Source organism: Lolium perenne, chromosome 5 (genome assembly GCF_019359855.2).
Source record: "Lolium perenne isolate Kyuss_39 chromosome 5, Kyuss_2.0, whole genome shotgun sequence".
NCBI lineage: Eukaryota > Viridiplantae > Streptophyta > Magnoliopsida > Poales > Poaceae > Lolium > Lolium perenne.
The window spans coordinates 75,112,075-75,134,590 of NC_067248.2; the positions used below are offsets into that span (position 1 = coordinate 75,112,075).

General features: G+C 51.6%; 1 protein-coding gene across 1 annotated transcript; it reads left to right on the top strand.

The window, feature by feature from the left end:
• The first annotated feature begins 20,159 nt into the window (after positions 1-20,159).
• LOC127303426 (DNA replication licensing factor MCM3 homolog 1-like) lies at positions 20,160-20,765 on the top strand. Its single transcript, XM_051334162.1, has 3 exons — positions 20,160-20,260; positions 20,345-20,422; positions 20,511-20,765. Exons 1-3 carry the CDS (start codon positions 20,195-20,197, stop codon positions 20,763-20,765), a joined length of 399 nt encoding a protein of 132 aa, XP_051190122.1. The 5' UTR covers positions 20,160-20,194.
• The last annotated feature ends 1,751 nt before the right edge of the window (positions 20,766-22,516 follow it).

Here is a 22,516-nt window from a genome sequence, read left to right on the forward strand (position 1 = left end):
AATATTTGAAGTTTGAAAAGGCCCTGCCTTGTTATTTTTGCTATTTTAGTTCTACAATGAATCTACAAGTGAGACCAGTGTGGTTGTGTAGATAATTTGATAAGGTTTCTAAATATATAAAATTTGTCAAATTTGGTTCAGTAGTTTTCATTCTATTAAATTTTGAAAATGTATCCAGTATTGCAATTGGCTAAACTGAATTAATTCGAATTCAAATGGTTGGGCCAGCGCGGGAAAACGACTTGGGCCAAATAGAGAAAAAGGAGTTGGGCCAGCCCATCTGCGCGTCTCGCGCGAGTGGGCTGCCTGACAGTGGGGCCCGCTGTCAGCGCCACTTAACAGGCGAATCGGTACGAGGGACAGGAGGCGTTGGATTAGAAGTGCATCGTGCGGCCGTGGATCGTCGTCGTCTCCGACGAGATCCAGCGCTACTGGCGGCGAGGCTAGGGGTGGGAGAGCCTACCGGTGCTCCGGCGGTCGACAACGAGGTGCGCGGCGACGTTGGCGTGGACGACGAGGCTCCTGGTACCGGCGGCGTGGCTTGAGGAGGCTCCAATCGACGGCGCCGATCTGCGGGTACTGGCGGGCTCCGGCGACAAATTGGCGCTGCTCCGGTGCTAATGTGGCTAGGCAACTGGTCGAGGAGAAGCAGGGATGAGAGAGAAGCTGGATGGTGTGAAGAAATGGGGCGCAGAAGGGGTCTATTTATAGCGGGGGAAGTGAGCTGCAGCGGCGCGCTCGGGTTGCTAATGGCGCGGCCGTTCTGGTGCTTGAAGGGGCAAGGTGAGGACGGCACGCGATGGCCAGCATCATGGCGATGCTCAACGTCTCGCTGGCGCGGCAAAAGCGTGACGGGATCGCTCGGGCGCATGCATTTTCTGCCACGGTACTGGCGGCCGAAAGTCGACGAGGACGACGGCGACGGTGCACGCGCAGGGACTCGAGCATGTCTACTGGCTAGCTGGAGGGGTGCTGGTGATCGTTGCAGAAGCGGAGAAGTAGGGGAGGACGGAAGAGACGGGTCGGGCTGCCGCTCTGGCGCGTCCAGTACGCGGTGAGTGCGCACGCTGGCGTGCATGGGCGGCTCTGGGCGTGCTCTGGCCTGGCCAATGCCAGCCTCGTGCGAGCCAGGGCCGTGCATGCTGATCATCAGCAGTGCCAGGGGATTCTCCAGGACACGATTAAAGTGAGAGCGGAGGATCAGAGGTGATGAGTGGCATGAGGCCGACATGGTGCACGGCATGGGGTGGTTTGGCTCTCCTTAGGCTTTAATCATCAAGGGATTGTCCTTGGCTTGATGCAGGAGATGCAGAGGATCAATGATGAGCTCAAAGCAAAAGAGGTTTAGGCCAAAATCCATTGTGTAATAGGGTGTGTGGCAAGTGCATTGATGCCTGCCATGTGCTCGATGAAATGGCCGCATGAAGAAAACATTTGAATTTTTCAAATCTTTTTGGTGAAGTTGATTTGAATATTGTTTGGAGTAGAGTGGTGGTGGTGGTTTGAAGATTGGTGTTGTTTTGTGAAAATCCAAATTGTGGATGATCTACACTTTGTTTCAAGGTTGCCACTTGTCACCTTTATATTGGTCAAACTAGGCAGATTCAACTATGGTGGTCAACAAAAGAATTGGTCATCTTGATATGGTCTTGGATGAGGTGGAAAGAAGTGAGAGGTTTTGGTTTAAGAATCTTCTAATCCAGGGGCTCAAAGTGAGCATGATGTTATAAAAGTGCAAATTGATCATTATCATATGTGATTGAATTTTGATATTTCCTTTGCTTTGATTTGTGTTTCTTTGTTGCAAATGTGTTTGTTATTGATATATTAGTGTTTCACAAGCATTGGTACAAGCCATGGGGGCCTTGGTTGATGATTTGCATAATTGGCTATAAGTGTATGTGAGTGATATTTGCAATTTTCCATTTCTTTTATTTCTCTCTATTTGGGGTTCTATGATCATGTACTAGGGTTTAAGCACATTTGATCATCACCCAAACACTCACCATGGTAAAAGCACACAAGAATGCATGAACACTATATGTAGCACTATATGCAAATTAAAGTTTTTGTTAGTTGTAAAATTTGAGTAATTGAAATTCCTTTTCTTTATTGAGTTGAAACTTGGGATGTTACAGCGAGCAAGGGAGGCCCGCCGGCGCGAAGCTGCGAGGAGCACGGCAGTCCACCGGCTGGAAGCTGCGGGCGTGGGAGTCCACCGGCGGGAAGCTGCGAGCGCGGGATTCCGCCGGCGCGAGGCTATGATCGATCAATCGACCGATCAGGGATGCGATGGTTGCGTTTGCAAAATAGAAAGGGTCGATATGAAGAAAAATGGTTTGAACTACACTTTCGACACCTAAATCGTGTGGAAGTATAATTATTTGCATCGTGGTGCGGCCATCAGGGACACGGATAGGCACGAAGGCAGACTTCTAGAAGTTTATCTGTAATCCGGTTGCACTCGAGAAAGAGTTGGGGAGCTCCTTGGCACGGATAATTTGGTCTTCATTCGCACGCAGGAGCAGGAAGGTGTCGTCAGCTTACTGGGTTACCAGACAAGATAGCTCATCAAAGAGCGGGTGGAGCAGCCGGCGGGGAGAGGTGTCCCCGCAATGAGCTCCTGGAGGACGTCGGCCACGATGATGAACAGATATGGCGACAGGGGGTCGCCCTGGCGCAGCCCCTGCTTGCAGTCGAACCACCGCCCCGGCACGCCGTTCACGAGCAGCGGTGTGGCCAGATTCCAAAATAGAGCGTATCCAGCTACACCATAAATCGCCGAAACCTCAAAACCTCGAGCCCTAAGAATGCGATCAAGGCTCCCCAGGCCAGTCCAAAGAATGGAACGTCTTCCGGAAATCCAGCTTCATGACAAGACAATCGTTGGCGCACGGGGTTTGTGGCAGCGCTCGTGTCCGTAGATCAGTCTAGCTTCATCCGCTGAAGGAATATTACTAATAACTTTGCGTATGCTACAGAGCTGGTCTAGGGTTGGATCCTTCGAGTGAGCATTTTACAGAGAATTTTCACAGCTGTTCCTTGCAGCGAGATCGGCCTGAAACCATCAGCAGTAACCACATCATCGCGTTTGGGCATCAGAGCCATGTACGTCTGGTTGAGGGACTGTAGGTTGGTGCCTCCAGAATGAAAGGTTGCAAGCAGATCACACATGTCCTGTCTGATAACTGGTCAGTTTGAAGAAACCAGTGCTGAAATCGTCCGGCCCGGGGGATGCGTCCCCGCATCCGCGTCAGAGCTGCGTGCGCTTCATCAATGGAGAAAGGCAGCTCCAGCGCCGCTAAGAGTATGTCTACCAGATCTCCTATTTTTTTGCCCCGTAAAAGTGAGTAGAGGGTTTTGTACTCATTTTTTATCGGCTGAAAACTCGTCCGAGCTAGCAGACCCCGTATCCCCACCCCGTAAAACAAAATCTTAGACAACAATTTCAGACAACTATTTCTGATCAAACATAGCACATCCAAAACATGTGATGCATAATTCATAGTTTTTACATCACAACGCGATCATAGCCAATGTTCAAGCCACGAAGGTTCCCAAAATGTCATCGACCGCTTCGTCATCCTCACCCTCCTCCTCCTCGGCATAATCGTCAATCCCTTCGACATTGTTCTCCCCATCGAACGCATCGATGCCGGCGTCCAAGTCCACCGAGGAAGCGTTGAGCATGTCCATGTACGATGTTGTGGACTCAACATCGAACACCTTGTTGATGTCCATGGAGGGTGGCGGCGGCGCGGGCGTCGCTGCGGATGGAATGGAGGGAGGAGGGGCCGTGGCCTTGGAGGGCGGTGGAGGCGCGAAGCCGATGCGGCTGACTGACTTTGTCTTCACCTTGCTCGGCGGGGCACCCCTCGGTCCGGCCGCCTTCGTCTTCGTCCTGCTCCCCTTCTTGGCAGCTCCAGCAGTCCCAGCCGGTGGAGTTGCGGCCGCCGCAGGGGCTTCAAAGAAGTGCTTCGGGATCCTCTTCCTCTTCAACGGGATGGTGGCGGAGATCATGGCTGACACGTCGCCGGCGCTTGGCGGACCTCCGACGGGGACATCAACCATCGCGGGCGAAGGTGGTGCACCGCCGGCGGTCGGCGGGGCTTGCGGGGGATTCATGGCCGCGAGATCCGGCCGCGTCGTTGCCGGGAAGGGCGGAGGAGATCGGGCGGCGGCGGCGGCGGTTGAGTTTCGCTAAAACCCTTCGCTCGCAGTGGAGAGGAGAATGGTAGTTAGGCCCTCTATTCCCCTTCCCAGCCCGCAGAGCCGTCCCGTAGCCAAAACAGAAAAAAAAAACGATATCGGAGGCTGATTTACGAGGTCTGCTAGACGGCCGGGTAGAGCTCTACCCCGTATATCAGCGGTTATTTTACGGGGTTGGGCCTTTTAGGGTCTCTTAGACTTGCTCTATGGATGGCATGGGCATGTACATAGGCACGCAGCCGTTGGGCACACCGCACACGAACATTTGCTACCCACTAGCCCAGATCAGGCCCTAAGAGCATCTCCACTCGTTTGCCCTCCCCACGCCGAAATCCGGGGAAATTTACGTCCGGATTGGATGTAAATTTGGCGTGGGGAGGAGTAGTTTCACAGCCGCGTTCTCAGGCGAAGACGGCGATCTAAATTTGAAAAACGGAAACTTGACAAATTACGGCTTAAAAGGTCGAATTTAGACTAAATTTAATGATATTTACTATATAGAGGGCGAAGTTCATACATAGAGGCCGAATTCGACTATATTTCGAATTCGGCTAGGGGAATACAACTGTAAATATTAAAACACTGCGCTATTCGGCATCGTCAGGGGGCATCGTGAGCACCGGGGAGTTGCCTCCCTCGATATGCTCGAGGACGTTCGCCAGCGTCCTATTCGGCGCGCTCCACCAATGCCGGCGACCCGCGGCGTTGTTGCGCGGAGGCGGAGGCGGCGGGCCGTCGTAGGACGCCAGCTCCCGCTCCCACCGCCGGAGGAAGAAGGAGTTCCACCTCGTGTAGTTCTCGGGGTGGTGGCGCGGGTCGGCGCGCTCTTCCTCCGTCATCGCCATCCGAGCCTCCTCGATGGCGACGTCGAGGGCGTGGCCCTGGGGCGGCGGCGGGATTGGTACGCCGCCAGCACTTAGCCGCCACCCGCCGCCGGGAGGCCTCGTGTCCGGCGGGCAGGGGTACCCCGCCTGGTGGAGGAGGTGCCCCTCCCACGCGTGGAGCGACTGGCGGGGGAAGCCGTTGTTGGGTGCGCCGTCTTCGTCGTTGAACGCCATGGATCGGGAGAGCGGAGGGAGAGTGGAGGGAGAGTGGAGCAAGGATACGCGTCGCGGCGAGCGGAGCGGCTTATATAGGCGCGGCTGGTGCCGGCGATTAATGCCGCATGGAATGCGACGCGTCCGCGTCGAGCTGACCGACGGCACCCTTTACTGCACGCGGAAGACGATGCGTGTGCGGAAGACGATGCGCGTGTCGCTGGCCGGTCGGGGCCACCTCTGCGGCGAAGACGAAACGAAAGCGCGGGAGAGTTTTCTCGGCGTTTCGCGCGCTTTCGCTTCGTTCGGAGTCCCCGAGCGCTTCCCGGTAGGCCGGGGTTGGCGTGGGCTCGTCGGATGGATGAAAACCCAAATCCAGACGAAATCGAGAAACAGGGGCACGATTAGACCGAATAACGTCGTCCGGATTGGAAAAACGTCGCTCGGGGCCTAGTCGGGGAGACGAGTGGGGATGCTCTAATAATGAGGCCGCCGCCCGTCGTAGAGCCCAGCGCCGCGGCAACGTGCTGCCTGCTCGCATTGCGCTGCCTTTGATGATGTCCGGACACCGCCACCACCGCCGGGGAAGCACAAATAGCGGGGTGAGCGACCAGCTGGGAGGCAGTTCTTCTCGTCCGTATCTCCTGATCTGTAACCAGTTAACTTCTATGACGCCTTGTCCCAGGCACATCATCAACTGAACACAACTAACATCAAATGTTCCAAACATATGCCCGAGTTTCATGATTTTGAGCTTCACGCATACTCCATGAAGAAACAACGAGAGCTCCATGAAGAAACATGGGAAGTCAAATTTACCTGCTGTTCATCTCATATCTCAACAATGGATCATGACCTGTTCATTGCAAAGAATATATAGGTACCAATACAAGATAGCAAGGCTAGTGACTCCAATAAATAGTAATTGTTTGCCACATCCAGAAATGCTGTTGTTCACTATCGGTGTGGCAATGCGACCGCTACCTGCTCCTCTAATCGGCAAGATGGGCGTTGCCCAAATGGGTGTAGAGGTGCTTGACCATGTCGTACTTCTCACAGCCATGCACGTCGCACAGTCGGCATGAGAGCCTACCATCTGGCTGCCGCAGCACAATGAACTCCTTGCCCTCCACCTGGTACTTGACCTCATCCTGATCAGCAGGCACCACCACGATACCATTGGTCTTGACAGCTTCCATCTCTTGCATCCCCGAGCTATTTCCTTCGGCGTCTGCTTCATTTTCTTCAACTTTGGCAGTTGGACACCCGACCGTTGCACCTCCATATGGTGCCATGGACTCCGGGACACATGCTCCCACTGCCGGTTCCCCAGGGACAAGAGAAGCTTCCTTGGACTTGGCTTCTACCAGTTCAGAGCCACCTTTTTAGACGGAAGGCTCGAAGTGAGCCCGGCTTTGAATTAACGAAGCCATCAACCGGCCAGGAGTTACATCAAGATTACAACACACACGCGCCAAGCGCACAACCCAAACCGCAACAAAAGACAACACAGAAAAGCAAGCCGAAGCGCCATAAGATCAGCAAGAGGGAGCCTTGTCTTCTGTTGCACCGGAGCGATCGCGACCGTGTCCACGCCAACGAACCTCCACCGCACCAAGACTGCAACTCAAGGGGGAACTCAGCGACGGGCCGGCCACCTGGCAGAGCTTGAGGAACCAAAGGAGGGGGGGTCTTGCGGCGACGCCTCCAAGAAGGTGAATGGCGCAAGAGTGCGTCATCGTCGTCGGCAGAGAAGTACCTGCAAAGTTTTCACCCAGACCCGAGAACCACCACCCATGGAGCTCGGGCTAGGTCCAGACCAAACACACAACATCATCCCCCGGCATTGGGATAGGCACACCGGCAAGAGCTGCGACCAGACGCCGACCTAGCAAAGCCCCCCAAGGCGCTAGGAAGGAAATCAGCTACCGCAGCAAACCGTGTAAAAGCAGCCAGGCCGACGTTGTGAGAGGGCTGCGACACCATCGAGAGGTCACACGGTGTTCCACAAGGCACTACCAGAGAAGCTTACACGAAGCGAGGCCTCCAAGAGGAGCAGATTGAGGCGGAGGGATGGAATCCATCATTTCGAACAGGAGGGCCATCATCGGGACGCCTTCAACAAGGGAACGACACCCGCAGGTGACGCCGTCGCCGGCACAGGCCAGAGCCATGCGCAGCTTTCGCCGAGGCCCAAACCTGAATAGAAAATCCGGACGCCGTCGCGAGGACGTAGAGCGAACAAGGCGGAGATCACTGCCGCGCCTCTAACCTAAGTCGCACTATGAGCAAGCCCCAACTCGACTCATCCGCAGGAAACCCGTGCTGGCTGGTGGAGGGTTCGGCCAGACCCTGCTCTAGGCGTCCAAGACCCTAGATTGGCGGCACCACGAAGCACCATCCCCAGCGCGGGAGCACACCTGCACAAGCACGACCAAATTGGTCGGAGGGAGAACAGACCGCAGCCGCCGGAGAGGCTGCAGTACTGAGCCAGCCCAAGGACCACATCCCAGATGGCTAGCAAGGACGTCGCCCCAACGACACCAGAACGTGGGGAATTCGCCCCAACGACCCCACACCGCCGGAAGCTCGACCGAGCTCCGACAAGCCCGAACGGGCGGATCGCGAAAACCAGCGCTGCCGGTCCAATCCGAGCACGACCACCAGCCGCGACGGGAGGTAGCAGAGGAGGTCCTGCATGCAGCGCACCAGCAGAAGACCACCCAAATCGGCCGGGCCCGCCAGACCCAGATCTAGGCCCGCGGGCCCAGATCGGCCGCCGCCACCAGGAGCCGCACAGCGTCGGCTGACGGAGGCAAGGGCGCCACCGCCGCGAGCGCACGCCTCGCCGCCAGCCACGACGGATCCACGCCGGCCTGGGCCGGAGCCGGCGTCCTCCAACGCCACATGGTCAGACCCGCCCCGTCGGGCCTCCCAGACGCGCGGGAGAGAGAGGAACCGCCGCCGCCAGCACCGCCCGGGCTTTGCCCGGCGGCTCCCGCCGGCGGCGGCGGGGGGGAGGAGCGAGGAGGGTGGGGAGAGGGTGGGGAGGGCGGGGACGCCCCGGTCGCCCACGGGGGAGGCGACGGGAGCGGAGGAGGCAAGGAAGGGAAATTCAAAATGTCCGTTCAGAGCCACCTATAGAGTCGGCGCCATCATCCATCATCTCCTCCTGACCTGGAGTCTCTGTGATGTGGAAATTGGTTGCTAAAGCAACATCCTTGGTTATTACTTCAGCAACCATTTGTGGATCGCCATTAGCAACAGAGGTAGCAATGGTAACCGTCTCTGCCGGTGGTTTCGTAGCTTCCTGCCGGGCCTTGGAAATGTGCTTGATCCCTTGGAGGTGGCACATCATAGTGACAATATCGGCGGTTCTCACATTGCACACCTCGCAAAAAACGTAGCCATTCATCTGCATCACGTCGTGGATCGTCCCATCCTTGGTCATCATCGTCTTTTTCGTGGGAGTAAAGCTAGCTTCCTCCTCTTTCTCGTCTATCTGCATCACGTCGTGGATCATCCCATCCTTGGTCATCATCGTCTTTTTTGTGGGAGTAAAGCTACATTTCTCCTCTTTCTCTTCCTGCACATGCTCTGTCGCCTCACGCACCAATGCCGTGGCTTTCTTCCTGTGGGACTTCCCTTTGAGGTGATCTTCCATGGCCTTCTCACTCGTCAATGGGATGCCGCACAACGTGCAGCTCAAGTTCAAGTTGTGCTTCTTGTCACTTTCTGCGGCCGAAAGTATGGATGCATCTTTTGGCACATTTTCTTTTGAAGGAAGCTGCATTGATAAGCCAGTGTACAAAAACACAAAATCGTTTAGAATTTGGTGAGCTGAGAAGGTAAAGGTAAATTTTGATACTTGCCACATCAAAACAATGCGATTCCAAATGATGTATTCAGGGATATGCTACTATTAGTTTTCTTAGCTTTGGTAATACAATTCGTTTTCTTTTCTCCTATGCTCTCCTCTTCTGACTACAGTGATGTTACGTTTTTTGCTTTGTCCCTTTTATCACATCACACCAACTATCAAAAGAAATGCATATTGGCTTTTTCGATCCAATCACAATTAGAGGGAAAAGGTAGATCATCATGCACAGAGAAAGAATAAAAGTAGAAAACAAATTAATGAAAGAACAGAATAATAACATTAGGAAAAGCTAAAAATAACATATAGTGACATATTCATGGACATGACATTTGAAGTGAACTCCTCCAATCTCAAGATTTTAAGTGGCATCAATCAAATTTAGCCTGAAAGAGTTGCATTTCAATAGTATATTTAACTAATCACAAACCAAAGAAATCAACTATCACCTTGTACAACAGTTAATTTGTCATATACTTGTAAAACCTAGTTTACACGCAAAGGGCTTCATATAAAGGATTAGAAGTGTCACCTAGTTGCATTATAAAATTAAGTATGCTCATTTTAGTCATGATGTTACATTACTGAATCACAAAATGGCATGGTCCCACTAGCATGAACTGGGAACATCTATGCGGCCTTCTCGCTACATTACCAAATAGGCAAGGATTGTGGCTGTGACCAACCATAAATCTTAGCATCCATGAAGGTACGGACAGCGATGTAGGCTGGATGCATCGCATCCGGGATGTAGAGCTTGACGGCACAATTAAAAGATATGAGCTTGGCTCCATGCAATTGTGCAAAGCATCGTACAAGAGAGTGACCATCTGGTCAATTGGTTAGCTTGAGCTGGAATTTAGCTCGCTGCCCCGCAACCCACATTTGAGGCTCTTCCTCCGCAAGTTAGTGGCTCACCCCTCCTTTCATTAACAAAATGCCCTGGGTGCTAGTGCTCGCGTGTCTTCTTTATAAAAGCAACATATATACAGTTTGAACTATTTTTTCCTTTTTTTACTAGACTACCAGGTCGGACACATGCTCATGCGGACAAAGATGTCCGATAATAAGGGGTTTTCTCTCGGCCGGTAGATTGATATAGCTAAGAAAGTTCAATGCATGTGACATTTTCTCGCAATTTTGAATAGAGAAGGGTATATGTCTCGCTTTATGCCACTATAGTGTATGCACGACTGACTAAGAACAATTGATGACAAAATATATCGATGCAAGCTTGACTGCAATGCAATTCAAGAACTTTTGCGGAATGTGCATCACATAAGAAAGAAAGGCTAAGGATCTATCTCCTCATTTCTTAACATAAGCATATAGACATTTTCTTTCTAGAAAAAAAACTAAAATCTTGGTCAGTCCAGAAATGTGTTTCAGCAATAACTGAACGAAGTTGTAGCAGATGGCAAATTATAGTTTAGCACGCAGCAATAAAATACTCCATCCATCCCACAAAAGTTGCTTGAGGTTTGTCTAAATTCGGGTGTATTTAGACACTAAATAGCATCTAGATACATCCAAATTTTAACAAATCTCAGGCAAGTTTGATGGGACGGAGGGAGTATGTAAATTGTATTGATTTTATGAACGGACTGATAAAGACAAGATATAGGATGAGAAAAATCAAAACCATATTCGTTTTTACCTCTAAAGCAGGCATTGGCTGCGGAAGCTTAGAGACCTTCCTCTTGTGGGCTTTCCCTTCAAGGTGATCCTGCATGGCTTTCTGGCTTGTTGAAGTAATTCCGCAGACCTTGCAGGTCAAGTCCGGCTTTTGTGTCTTGCTTGTCACCGTGACAATGTTAGGGTCTTTCTGCTTGTCTGGCAAGACTGCGAGTACATTTTCTTTTGAATGAACCTGCATAGCCTGTATGAAAAACAAATACTTTTCTGTCTTCAGAGAGAACCAAACATGTAATGAGTAAATAAAAAAATGCAGGCACAATTAGTAAAAGCTCCCATGCTTTTGGCATTACAGGTGATTTATCTTAGATGGACACACGTTTTAGCACCAGATATATCTTTGTTGATAGAGTTAGTTTATTCATGTTAAAACAGCAACAGTTTATTAACATTTATGTTTAAAAATTGTTTACATTTAAGTTTTGCCACATATACATGCCAACGATCAGAGAAGAACTACCAGGCCATCCCCTCACCTGGTCCAAAGTTGATACAACGCAAGGATAAATTACTTGGCTGTTATTTGTATGACTGCATGTCCATGTACATATTTGGACAAGTTTTATTCATAGAAATTGAGTAATCACGTTATTGTTTGGTAATACCGGATTGAGTGTTTTTTTTTTCGAGTACGCGCAGGAGATCTGCGTGTTTTGTATTAAGCTCGAAGGAGAAAGGACATCGTCCAAGTACAGGAAGATACACTCTTACCGGGCAGCCACAGCCGGCGCCGGCACAGCCACCCACACATGCCGTGCTCTACCTAAACCAAGGCTAGAAATCCATAGGTATCTCCTCGAAGACACGAGAGTTGCACTCTAGCCAAATGCTCGATCCACAGGTATCCCCTCGACCGCCGCCGGCCACCAAACCGAGAGAGGTACCGTCGGGGTGGGGAAAAGGACGCGCAACCCAGAGTTGATGCCGGCCCAAACGACCCTAGCGAAGGGGCAGTCCAGGGAGAGGTGGTCGAGCCTCTCGTTGTGCACTTTGCATAGCGGACATAGAATATGCGAGGGCAACCCACGACGCAGCAACCTGTCCGCCGTCCAGCAACGTCGGCGAAGGGCGAGCCACGCACGCAGCTTATGCTTCATTGGGGCGAAAGAGTTCCAGACGTTGCCCGCCCAGCCATTGCAACAGAACCTTCCGACATTGCGAGGTAGGCTGAACGAGCGGTGAAGGATCCCTTCGATGTCCACTTCCACCGGAAGGTGTCGGATCCTACGTCGAGCGCCACATCTCGAACCGCTGCCCAAAGCTTAAGGTATTGGACGATGGCATCAACCGAGAGGGAGCCAGCAATGTCCAAAACCCATGGGTCGCCCGCTAGCCCGTCTTTGATAGAGCGGCTGTTCCGGAGTTTGGGCTTCACAAGGGCCACCACTGCACGAGCTAGGGCCGTCACGGTAAGCCCACCAATCCACGGGTCAGCCCAGAACAAGATTCTCGAACCATCACCCACCGAGACGCGGACCGATGCGTTGAACAGCGCAACATCGTCTGGTTTTGAGTGGAGAGGGAGTCCCACCCATGGCCAATGCTCGTCAAATTTCTGCAACCACACCCACTTGGTTTGAAGCCCGCCGAGGCGTTTGGGCTGGGATACCAAGTGCCACGCCACACAGCACTGCCCGCCACGCGCCTCGTGACTCCCGGCCCAAAGGAAACCACGATGGAGCTTGTCAACAGCCTGCAGGAACCAAAGCTCGAGCTCCAGGGCCAGCAGGTGGTAGATGGCGAACGCGGTCATGATCGCCTGGACGTAGGTGATCCTGCCCTCCTTGGAGAGAAGCTTGGCCTTCCACAGGGCTAGCTTCCCGGCTAGCTTGTCAAGCACGTACTGTAGGTCCCGCTTATGCAGCCTCCCAAGGGAGAGGGGAAGGCTGATGTAGGAGCAGGGGAACTGCATGAGGGGACATGCGAAAGCCAGAGAAACCGCCTCCACCGCGACCGGTGCCGCTGCGCTCTTGGCGTAGTTGACATTGAAACCTGAGGCCGCACCAAAGGTGTGGAGGATCTGTCGTATAGCCGGGGACATCGTCAGCATACAGGGACACCCGATGCTTGACCCCGAAAGCGGTGAGATCCGCGAGGATGCCAGTGCGCTCCGTGTTACTAAACATTGCTGCTAGGATCATCACGATCACGAAGAGGAGAAGGGAAAGGGGGTCGCCCTGCCGGAGCCCGTGGATGTGGAAGAAGGCGTCCCCTGCGCGTCCGTTTACCAACACCTTGGTGGATGATGATCGGAGGAGCATCAGAACCCACCTGATCCACCTTGGGCCAAAGCCTCGTTGCCTCATAACACTAAGAAGGAAGGCCCACGAGACACTGTCGAAAGCCTTGGTGACATCCAATTTAAGGAGGAGGGCTGGCACCTTCCGCTGGTGGAGCACCCTCGCAGCCTACTGCACTAGAACGAAGTTGTCTTGGATGCAGCGGCCCTTGATGAAGGCGCTCTGGTTGGCGTGGACCAGCCCGGCATCCTAGGAGCCAACCTGGTGGCGAGCAGCTTGGCGACGAGCCTGCCAAAACTGTGGACGAGGCTGATTGGCATGAAGTCTTTCACCTCCACCGCACCATCGACCTTGGGGAGGAGGGTGAGGAAGGCAAAGTTGAGTCCACCGAACGCCTGATCACGACCAAGGAAGACCGCTTGGAGGGCATCGAGGACAAGGGATGACACATGTATTTTAGAAGAACCATGATTTCTAATATAATGGAATAGAAATATGAAAATATACTTTATATAATAACCATTGCTAATCGAATACCAACTAAATTACCTATCGTACAACTTTTGTAATGGCAAGATATGATGATACTTTACCATAACATATATAAAGTGCCCAACTGTCGTTCCATATAATTTGTTTCATCTGAAGAACATGAACTCAAAACTGATTTTTTTCGAGTACCCGCGGGAGATTAAGATTGAGGAGAAAAGGACCAACGTGGGTGAGCCACCCACGTCCCCAGAACAGCCCAGAATGGCGTGTGTCGGGGAGAAAGAAAAAACCCTAATCTACCTCTCTATGTTGCCTACCGCAAGCAACCATCCAAGCCCCCCAAGTGTCGACGACCATGTCCAAGACCAGATCGGATGTCGAGGCCTTTCCATAAAAAACGCGCGCGTTTCGTTCCAACCAAATGGACCTGATGACGAGCATGATGATAGAATTCCCATCCTTTTGTCGACCTTTGGGTAGGCGCTCCACCGTGGCTGGCCACCAGTCTGGGAGGGTGTCACCATGGCCCGGGGCAGATAGGTTAAACCCTAACCTCTGGTTGACCCTGGCCCAGATCCTTTGGCTGAAGGCGCAGCCCACTGATAAGTGGTCGATGCACTCAGCTACCGTCGTGCACATCAAGCAGAGGACATGCGATTGAAGCCCACGGCGTAGGCGCCTGCCAGCCGTCCAGCAGCGCCGACGGAGGGCCAGCCACGCATGCATCCGGTATGCCATGGGGACGAAGGAATTCCAGATGTTGGCGGCTCCAGGCAAGGCTGTGGTGCCCTCGAAGAAAGCGAGGTAGGCCGATCGCGCCGTGAAGCGCCCATTGCTAGTCCACTTCCAGCGGAAGGAGTCGCTCCCAGGTTGCGTTTGGCAGGCCTGAACGGGCCGCAAGTACTGCACTATGGCGTCGATTGACAGGGCACCCTCGATGTAAGTAAGAGGACATGCGATTGAAGCCCACGGCGTAGGCGCCTGTCAGCCGTCCAGCAGCGCCGACGGAGGGCCAGCCACGCATGCATCCGGTATGCCATGGGGACGAAGGAATTCCAGATGTTGGCGGCTCCAGGCAAGGGCTGTGGTGCCCTCGAAGAAAGCGAGGTAGGCCGATCGCGCCGTGAAGCGCCCATTGCTAGTCCACTTCCAGCGGAAGGAGTCGCTCCCAGGTTGCGTTTGGCAGGCCTGAACGGGCCGCAAGTACTGCACTATGGCGTCGATTGACAGGGCACCCTCGATGTAAGTAAGAGGACATGCGATTGAAGCCCACGGCGTAGGCGCCTGTCAGCCGTCCAGCAGCGCCGACGGAGGGCCAGCCACGCATGCATCCGGTATGCCATGGGGACGAAGGAATTCCAGATGTTGGCGGCTCCAGGCAAGGCTGTGGTGCCCTCGAAGAAAGCGAGGTAGGCCGATCGCGCCGTGAAGCGCCCATTGCTAGTCCACTTCCAGCGGAAGGAGTCGCTCCCAGGTTGCGTTTGGCAGGCCTGAACGGGCCGCAAGTACTGCACTATGGCGTCGATTGACAGGGCACCCTCGATGTAAGTAAATAGGAACGAATGATGCAATCAAATGTGTGTGATGCATTTCTCTTCAGTGCAAAAAATGGAACTAACTTTTCCAAAATAATGATTTTATCAGAAGTTAGTTCATTTTATTGAACTAACCTAAATAAGGTAGTAAAGAGTACCCTAATAGTGATCCACCTGCATTTATAACATTTACTATGGCACAAGTTCAGATGGTGTTCGTTACCTCATCATCATCCTCATGCCATGTTTCAGCCATTGGCTGGGCGAGCTTAGCTGCCTTCTTCATGTGCGCCTTCCCTTTGAGGTGATCTTGCAAGGCCTTTTCGCTGGTTGCTGGGATGTCACACAACGTGCAACTCAACTCCTTTTTGTTGGTGCTTGTTGAAATTGAAGCAGCAGACGCCAGAGTAACATCAGTGTTCTTCCGCTTCATCGGCAAGGTTACCGACGCATTTGCTTTCGATAGGGCCTGCATTAAGATGAAAAACAACTATTCATCAGTTTCGAGAGAGCAGAAAAAACTGCGCAGTAAGTAAATATGTTACTGTTAGAAAGGAAAAGTTACTATAGTTATTTTTTGTACAAATGCTTTATATATAGTCTTATAATTATAATAAAATGTATCATTAACAGGGCATCCTTTGGAACAAATTTATTGGATCTTCCATAGTTAGGTAAGGATTAGTTAGACCCTGTGTTTCTTCATACATAACTTAAGCGGTTAAACAGAAAGAAGGGATCAGAGCTTAAAATTAGCTCAACAGGTCAGATTTGCATTGTTCATCCAGAAAATAGAAGATTTCTCAAAATTTCATGGAACGGAAGTTCCTTGTCGAGTTATATCTGTCCTTAGAGATAGCTCGTATGATAGACACTGTTAACGTTTTTCTCTACTGGTTCCCTAAAGAAAAAGGGAAACTGCCAATCCCATATACAGATTCGGAAAGCATTATACGAAACGAATCAAATGCCGGGACGAACAAACCTTGAGCTCGATCCGCGTCTGCGTCCCGGACGGCGCCGGCGTAGGTGCCGATCCAAGGGCCGCGCCAGAGCCCGCCGACCGCCCCAGCCCGGATAGCAGCAACGGGGTGCGCTCCTCCATGAGCTCACGCCTGACCTGCGCCTCGAGCACCTCGAGCTCCGCCTCCTCCCGCAGGATCCGCTCCCTTATCCTAGCCTTGGCCGCCTGTCGCCACAGCTCATCCGGGTCAGATGCCGGGGGCGGAACAGGCCCGGCGTTCTCCCCGTGGTATCCCATGCTGTGATCGCCGCGGCTATCTCGCACATGCGTGGCTTCACAATCACACAGAGGAAAGAAGAAATTAAGAAAGATCGACAGGGGGGAACTTGAACAAACGTGCGCTCACCCGCAGACTGGGAATCCGCCGACGTAGCCGCAGAGTCCGTCGACGGCGGAGGAGGCCTGCTGGGCTCGCCGCCGGCGCGGAACTTGAACTCCATGGCGGTTGGGGTTTTTTTTTCTGGAGGGGTTTTGTGCGATGCGAAGCTTGGTTTTGATAAACTAGGGCCGTAGGAGGAGTGCGGCGGCAGAGAAACGCGTGAAGTATGAGTGTCTCATGACGCGGACGCCTAAAAGCAGTCCGTTCTAGACTGGGAAACAACCCTACCAAGCCGATAGGCTCAGTTTTTTGATGGCTTCTCCGAGAAGCTGCCTTCCCCCAGCTTCCTGGAGAAGCCACACACAAAATTTAGGGAGGCTTTCAGACTAGTCTAGGCTAGATCATTTCGAAAGCCTTCCTAAATTTTGGGGGCGGCTTCCCCAGAAAAGCTGGGGGAGGGCAGCTTCTCGGAGAAGCCACCAAAAGAACTGAGCATGTCCAGCCGGACGTTGGCGCCGCTGGGGCTGGCGGTGGTGGCCATGACATGGCTGTCGAAGACGGCGGGCGGGGATGGCGATGCCCGTCGGTCTCCCTTCGCGTGGGGGGTTTGATTTTCGGCGGTGCAGGTGGAGACAAGGCGGCGCTCGCCGGTGTGCGGCGCTCGGCAGTGTGCGGCGCTCGGTAGTATGCGGTGCTCGCCGGCGCGCGGCAGGGAGGCGTGGAGGAGACAGAGGAGGCGTGCGTGCAGTTGTGCGCCGGCGGCTTTGCCGATGCTGTGACCGCACTTATGCGTCTAGGGTCCGTTCCTGCCTACTGGGCCACTGTCGTGTGGACTCGATCTAGGGCCAACGTTGGGCTTGATCTGAGCCAGAATAGGTCAGCCTGCTCCATCTGTTCGCCGCAAATCTGCTAGTGGTGAGGGGGCTGCTTGTCCGGCCGAATAATGGTAGTTGTCCTTGGGTTCCAACTCCCGCCAATACGAAGATCTACCGGTTTTTATGTTCCCATGGATCTGGCTGAAGTGGCGTGTTCCGGAAAGCTTCGCTGGAGAATTCCACTAGGTGATTCAAACCTGGAGATTGCTAGATCGGGTGGAATCCGGTCGTGCACATTCGTGTTTTTGTCTGGCCGTTTGGTTTTAGACAGAGCGCTTTGAAACTCTGCTAGCTGTTAATATCATGGGGCATGTTCTCATTCCATGGTGCTAGCGGAGAATGTCATGGAAGCCGAGATCTGAGAACTAGCAATGGTGGTCCGAGTCTTTCTGGTGATGAGGAGTTAGCTTGGTGATTCGTGACTTTGGAGCAGCGGCATACAAGTGGAGGTGCTTACACATGAGAAGTTCAAAGTCTTACCTTTCAGGGTGAAAATCTAAGGTATGGCCTTAATTAGTTGTGCCTGCCAATAGCTTTGTTGAAGGCATTGTTTTGAGGGCGAGAACTTTTTTCAGGATGAAAACCTAAGATCTATCATCAGGGAATGATAGTGCTTGTGCACTATTTCCTTCTTGGAGGCACATTTTTGGGGAAGATGGACTTCTAGTGATGTCTTGGTGGGGTGAGGGTTGTTGTTTCAAGGAATAAATCACTGTAGCGGGACCTTTTTTTTGTAATTCTTCTTTCTTTTTTGGTTGTGTGCACCTATAGTGTCGCTAGAGAAATGCATTGTTGGAGAAGTTGGGGTGTAATTGGTATATCCACAATATTAATATATATTCTTTGTCGAAAAAATCTCCCGTTCCTCCCGGGCCTCTCGTGTGAGGGGCACCGAAGGCTCACAAACCCTAGAAAAAGGTCCATGTCGATCTCCTTTCTACGAATGATGCAGCCACTGGTGGTGGCTGCAGCGCCAGGCCGTAAAAAACCTGGTGGGTTGGGTGTGCCCCGACAGGCCTCCCTTGCTCGGGGTAGCAGCATCATCGGGCGGCATGGGACGAAATCGGTGAGGTGGTGCTCGGTGAGGAGGGGCTTGGAGGCGCGGCAGAGCCGGGCAAGATAGGTTGCAGGGGGGTGGTGGCAGCAAGGTGTAACGGGGCGGTCTATAGGAAGAGAAAAGGAGGTTCATGAACAAGAGGTATGTCTTACGACTCCCACTTATATGAATTTTTTTGAATAGCCCATGCTAGATAGTAGTAATTGATGAAATGTTATATTAAATGGGAGTATGTCATGATAGTTGGGATAAATCTTTTGTTCGTATGGTGATTAGCAAAGTAGCTTTACTCTATTTTTCTTTATACAATTATCCACCCTCTGAAGTCATAGTGATGGAAAATGATTACATGATAAAATCGCTGCAACAAAAACAACAGAAAGCTCAAAACAGGATAAAGAAATAAGCAGATATATGAAAGAAAAGAACATTGAGATGGTTTCAAGTTGCAGACATGGTATATCCAAAAATGCAGCCGTGTGGGTTTGAGAAATTCTGCCAAGCTGTCATCCAAATACTAAGTACCATTCAGAGTGTTACAAAAACTGGGCGATGTGGCATATAAATTGCACACTCTTGCATGATGTTTTCCATGTGAATCAACTCAAGAAGCATCTAACACTACTAGGAAAAGGCCTATAGCCGCACAGGTTACCGCTCGCACGCTAAACTTTAGGTACGCGGGTGCTATTTACTGCCGGCGCGCCACTTTATAGAGGCGTCGGAGATGCTGAAATACCACCGGCGGACCAAAATTTTAGTGCACCGTGGGTAATGGTCGTTGACGTTTGGGCCACGGAAAAATTGGAACTGCACTTACTAAAATTACCCCCCGTGCACCAATATGGTGGTGCGCCGGCAGTAAGAGCTGCTCCAATTTTTCCTCCACACCGCACCCCCCCCCCCCCCACCTCCCCTCGCCCCCCTATCGCCTTTTTTTGTTGTTCGAAAAAATAAAATAAAATGATAGAAGATTCAAAAAATAAAATCCTTCGAGATGCCCATGTGTTATGTTATCTAGTTTTAATGAAAACTCGAAAACATAAATTTTGATATATTATGCAAACTGAGGTCATGTTTCGGTAAAACGGTATTTCTGGTTGCAAACGACCTCCGATCTAAAACCTGTTTATATCAAAATGTATCTACACGAAATTTCCTATCTAATTTCAACCACCTACGGTCGTTTAGACAAAAATTGAATTCGTCAAATTTAAAACAGAAACATGACTTTTTCAGCTTTTAGATTTTGATGGAAAAATAAAAAAAATTAAGCCGGGCGGACCACCATATTGTTGCACCGGCGGTAAACTTAGGTATATAAATTAAAACCGGCACATCCTCCTCTTCCCCTTCCTTATTTCCTCCTCTTTCCCTTCCTCGTCTCCCCCTCTTGTCCTCTCCACCTCTTCCTCTCTTCCTCTTCCTCGTCCTACAACTAGTAGGAAAATAGCTATAGGTGGGACGCTATTATGTGGCGCACCAGTTTTGTGTGCACCACAGAAACTATTTCAGTGGCGCACTTGGCACGCACGCACCACGGAAATAAGGTGGGCCCCACACCCGGCCAGCCCCAATCATTGGTTTCACTATTTCTGTGGCGCACAAGACCACGTGCGCCACAGAATTAAGACATTATGTGGTGTACCATGCTTGGTGCACCACAGAAATAAGACACTCTGTGGCGCACCGTGCTTGGTGCGCCACAGAAATTGTTTCCTCCGTCGGTATATCTGCTCGTACGCATGCCCTCCCTCCTCCCCACTCGCATCACCCCTCCATCCTCTCTTCCACCCGTCATGTGTCCCATCTCCGTACCGGCGGCGGCGCAGCCATGGACGTCAACGAGGAGGCCATGGCGGTGAACAAGCGCGCCTTCCTCGACTTCCTCGACCAAGACGTAAGCCCATTCCCCCTTCCCCCCGCCCCAGTCGCCGCCTCGCCAGGTCCTCGCATGACGTTATCCCCTCCATCCCTTCTGCAGGTCGGCAAGGGGCTCACCATCGGCATGGAAGACCTCCACAACCACAACCTCGAGCTCGCCCGCAGGTACCTTTTCAACGCCTTCTTCCTCTCCTCCCCCGCTCACGGCCCGCTGATTCGCCTGCTTGACGCGCGCCTCCTCTCGCATTTGTTGCAGCCTTGATGAGCCCAGGGACTTCATGCAGCCGGCATCGGACGCGGTCACGGAGGTGGCCAGGAACCTGGACCCCAAGTTCCTCAAGGAAGGCGAGCGCGTGATGGTCGGCTTCACCGGCCCCTTTGGATTCCATAGGGTCACGCCCAGGGACCTCATGTCCTCCTTCATCGGGACCATGGTCTGCGTCGAGGGCATCGTCACCAAATGTGATGGGACCCCCTTTCTCTTGGCCAGTATCTGGTCTCATGTCGTTCAATTTATGTGATTCATCATGTTAATCTAGTACTATTAAATTGTGGTCAGTAGTTTTAGCACTTCTTTTTGTCATATCCTAGCATTGCTCCTACTTGTGGAGAATAGATCTGGTGTTAAGTCATAGGGTAAAGGAAAATAACATGAAAAAAGAGATAAAATGTTGCTAGCTTTATCTCTAAGTCAGTATAAAGATGACGCTGAAATTGCAATGCTAAGCTTTCTCAGATACACAAATACATAAGATTAAAATTCATAGTAAACATGTATGCAGCTCGTTAAATCTGGACATCATTTGGACACAAATACATAAGACTAAAACTTGCATCATCTTTGCTCTTTGAGGACTTCGTCGGTGATGTCCTTCTGTCAACACCCGGATTTTTAAGTCCAGATGCCTATTATGCCATACATCGCAATCCCAGGAAGATTGTTGTTGCGAGACATAACAGTTGATATCATAAGTCATCATTCATTACAACCCATCATTGTCTTACAAAAGGGAATCACATGATCCAATATTACACAAATAGTTGATCTATTGATCAACGAACATCACAAGTAGCGGAAGCGTAATAGTAGTAGACTATCTAGTTCCACAGGCCAACGCTTGACGTCGGGAGTGGTCCTAGTTGTCGTAGACGTCCTGCTGTCCATCTTCCTCGTACTGCTGTTCTCCTTCATAGTCTGGCCATTTGCATAGCCAGGGACAAAGCCATGAGTACTTTTAAAGTACTCGCAAACTAATACTAGTGTAAGCACTTATCAATTCTAGTAAGGGGGTGCTAAGCTCAAGGTTTATTTGTATAAAGCCAATTTTAGTTCACAAACATTTAGGAAAAGCCTCTTCATTTGCTAACTAACTCATGTGGGAACATTAGTGTCATTCCCACAACTCTGTTGTGATTCAACTCAAATTCACCATTCACCTTTCAAGTTCAAGTCACAAGTCATATGTCATATTTTTGAAAATGGTCTGATGACGGAACAGTATGGCTTTTCCAATCGTCCGTAACCGTGGACACGGCTATTCGAATAGTTTTACATTCTGCAGAGGTTGCACACTTGTGCCACAACATTTGATTACATCTGTCAGGGATAACCCTGAATAATCGTAACTCAGTACGCGGATCATCAACCCTAACCTTTCACTTACACACCCTAGTATAGGCACCTCTTGATGGGGTTCGTTGCATAGAAAACAAAAAATTTCCTACCCCAAAGACGAATAAATCCAAGATCTAATCTATGGAACACCCAAGATCTAATCTACAAGAACGGACCAACGAGATAGATGTGAGACTAACCCTCGAAGATTTTCAAAGCCTACGAGATTAATCTCGTTGTTGGTGTAGACGATCGTCCCCAGTGCTGCAATCCGGCAGCACTTCCGTACTTGGTCGCGCGTATGGTGTCGATGAAGCCCTTCCTCTCCCCGTTCCAGCAGGCAGCGGAGGTGTGGTAGATCCCCTCGGAATCCCAGCAGCACGACGGCGTGGTGGTGGTGGTGGAGGAGAAAAGCTGCAGGGCTTCGCCAAGCCGGAGCAGACTTGCGGTGGAGGAGAGAGGGGGCGGCAGACTTTGGTGTGTCGCGGGGCAAATGGTCGGCTGCCCCTCACCTCTATTTATAGAGGGAGGGGCGGCCAAGGCAGCCCCTTGGGCCCCACCAGTGCACAGAAGGAAAGGGGGGATCCGAAATCATCCCCTTCCAAGTTTGCTTCCCCTTCCAAAGTTGCTCCCTCGATTTTAGGGATTTGATCTTAT

Excerpts from the sequence above, each read along its gene's own strand:
- LOC127303426 (XM_051334162.1), top strand. The coding sequence starts at position 20,195 with ATGGACGTCAACGAGGAGGCCATGGCGGTGAACAAGCGCGCCTTCCTC. Across the intron at positions 20,261-20,344 it reads TCGACTTCCTCGACCAAGAC|GTCGGCAAGGGGCTCACCAT; the intron begins GTAAGCCCATTC and ends TCCCTTCTGCAG. Across the intron at positions 20,423-20,510 it reads CCCGCAGGTACCTTTTCAAC|CCCAGGGACTTCATGCAGCC; the intron begins GCCTTCTTCCTC and ends AGCCTTGATGAG.